Genomic DNA, 3,024 nt, shown 5'->3' with positions numbered 1-3,024 from the left:
ATTGCAAAACTGACAGAGAACGTACAAAGTAGAGTTGTCAAGGTACTGATGCAATCAGGTGTTAGTGCACTTATCCCTCATAAAAACAATTCTTTTTCGTGAGCATAAATTCATGTGGGCAACAATAACCAGCAGGCGGATGACATCAACGTACTGTGAGGGCGATTCGATTCCAGAAATTATATGGAGAAGTCTGATTTCGAATCGCTTTCGCGTTATTGTAATGCAGTGGTTCTCAACCAGCGGCCCGCGGGCCGCATGCGGCCCGTGACGCATGTACGTGCGGCCCAGCATATGCCAGCCTCATTAAAAAATAACTTAACTTTTCATTAAAATTTTTTTGTTTTTAAATAATTTAAAAAAATGTATTTAATTAATATACATTTGAACCATACTGTTTTTGTCACATAAAATCATTTTGGCAGTCAAATATATTTATTAGACATGCGCAGGCAGACATGCGTAGCTTAGTTTACGAGCACATGTAAGCGCGCTTTGGTAAAATTCTAACAGTCGTAAGCAGGATTAGTCGAGATCAAGATGGACAAATTTGTTATTAGGGGAGAAAAACGAGGTGATGTTTCTAACGAAGGAACACATGCCAACGAAGGAACACATGCAAACAAAAAAAGTCGAAGCATCAGCAGCGAAGGTAGGCGAGTGCTGGAGGAATGGAAAACCCAGTTCGCCGTCACTGATCGAGATGGGCAGCCTTTCTGTTTACTTTGTTGTAAAGTACTGGGCGTATGCAAAACCTACAATGTCAAAAGACATTTTGATACCACCCATGCAACGTTTGACCAAAAATACCCACCTGGATCTCAAGACAGAGCTCTCAAGATAACAAATCTTGAAAAAAATGCAGGTGCTGAACAGAATATAATGCGAGCTAGTTTAAAAGTGTCCCAGGCCGTGACATTAGCAACGTTTAAAATTTCATGGCTCCTTGCCAAACACGGCAAACCGTTTAGCGATGGGGAACTAGTTAAAAACTGTTTTTTGGAATCACAATGTCTATTTGATGATCTGAGCAACAAGAGCGAAATAATGCGCAGAATTAAAAGTTTACAGCTCAGTAATGACACAGTTACACGTCGAATTTCAGAAATGTCTGAGAACTTGACGGAACAACTAAAAACTAAGCTAAGCACTGCGTCAGCACTTAGTTTGGCAGCAGATGAATCTACGGATATCGGAGACATTGCTCAGCTTTGCATTTGGGTGAGATGCGTAAATTCAGAAACATTTGAGGTCACTGAAGACTTGTTGGCTTTAAAATCGCTTCATGAACGAACAAGGGGCGAGGATATTCATAAAGCACTTAGTGAAGCATGCAAAGATATGAACATATCTCCTTCTTCAATCGTCTCCATCACTACTGATGGTGCACCCGCAATGATGGGAAAACACAAGGGTCTTGTTGCTGAAATGCGAAGATTCGCACCTGAATTGTTGGCGTTTCACTGTATTGTGCACCAGCAAGCACTATGCAGCAAGTTAGCTGATGGTTACCTTATGAATGTAATGGACACTGTGGTCAAGGTGGTCAACTTTATTCGAACACGCCCTCTGCTGCACCGCCGGTTTGTTGCGTTACTGGACGAAGTGGACGGTGCTTACGGGGATGTCGTTCTGCACAGCGAAGTGAGATGGCTAAGTCGGGGCAAGGTCTTAAGTCGCTTTCTGGCTGTACTCCCGGAGATAGAACACTTTCTTGATGACATTGGCGAAAGTGAGAGATTTTCAGTTTTAAAAGACAAAGAGTGGAGAACCAATCTTGCTTTTCTTGCAGACATCACAGTTCACTTAAACAAGCTGAACCTGCAACTCCAAGGTGACGGAAAACATGTTGATGACTTGTTGTGTTGTATTGAAAGTTTCAAACTGAAGCTAGGGCTATATATTGCACAACTTAATGATGGTGATTTAACTCATTTCCCACTACTACATGATATGTGCGAGGATGTGTTGGACACGAAACAAAAAGAAAGATTTGTTGCAACAGTCAGCCAAATGCAAGAGAAATTCACTGCTCGTTTCTCAGATTTTGAGAAACTTAAGTATGCTGGACAGTTAATCAGAGAGCCATTCACTTTTCCTGTGGACAAAATCAAAGACTTGGCTGCGAGCTTCGGTTTGCCCCGACAGCCACTGGAAGATGAACTTATGGATGTTCAGGGAAGAAGACACACATACACAGTGCTGCAAGGATCGTCAGTTACAGAAATGTGGCGAAACATCCCCGGACAGAACCTCAGATTATTAAGTTCAAAGGTTCTTTCCATATTTGGATCCACATACATTTGCGAACGGACATTTTCGTCAATGTCGCGCATCAAGTCACGGTTCCGTGCGCGTCTAACAGACTACAACTTACAGTCGCAACTTCATTGTGCTGTGACTCCTTTCGAGCCAAATTTCACAAAATTAATCAGCTCCCGACAACATCAGTGTTCCCATTAATGGTGAGTAGCATTTCAATCTTTATTTTCAATGTATTTGTTGCATAATCATCACAGTATTCATAAACTCCATTAATACCATAGTATTTTCTATTGGTTTGCGTTGATTGCGTTGATTACGTCAATTTTTAAATAACATGCGGCCCGCAAGACTTGGGCTTGGTCCAAATGTGGCCCAGTGTAAAAAAAGGTTGAGAACCACTGTTGTAATGTTATCCTCCTATCGGTTCTTACGGTGCCTCATGAACTCGAACAAGCCTACTGCGTCATAGGTCACATGATTATGTCAACATGGCGGATGGTATTCATACTTAACGCGATCAGGTGATGTACATACTTGTTTAAGCTCGTTAAGTAGGAACTCATTGAAATTAAGTACCTACTCAGAGAGTATGCGGTTTCGGACGAAGCCACTGTTTTTCAGTTGACATTTCGAAGTCCTCCACTTACTCAGCCACAGTATTTCTAATTTTGGCAAAAGCCTGATTCTTCTTAGGAAGCTTTGCTGCCTTTATCACACACGTTTTTCGTGATGCCATTTTTCAAAGCCACGCGATATATT

At 41.7% G+C, this 3,024-nt stretch overlaps 1 protein-coding gene across 1 annotated transcript; it reads left to right on the top strand.

Annotated features, from left to right (window-relative positions):
• Positions 1–1,047: 1,047 nt before the first annotated feature.
• Positions 1,048–2,463, top strand: LOC141281052 (general transcription factor II-I repeat domain-containing protein 2A-like). Its single transcript, XM_073812671.1, has one exon. The coding sequence runs from the start codon at positions 1,048–1,050 to the stop codon at positions 2,461–2,463; it is 1,416 nt and encodes a 471-aa protein (XP_073668772.1).
• The last annotated feature ends 561 nt before the right edge of the window (positions 2,464–3,024 follow it).

Source organism: Paramisgurnus dabryanus, chromosome 19, assembly GCF_030506205.2.
Source record: "Paramisgurnus dabryanus chromosome 19, PD_genome_1.1, whole genome shotgun sequence".
Classification (NCBI taxonomy): Eukaryota; Metazoa; Chordata; class Actinopteri; order Cypriniformes; family Cobitidae; genus Paramisgurnus; species Paramisgurnus dabryanus.
This window is presented reverse-complemented; position numbering and strand designations above follow the sequence as displayed.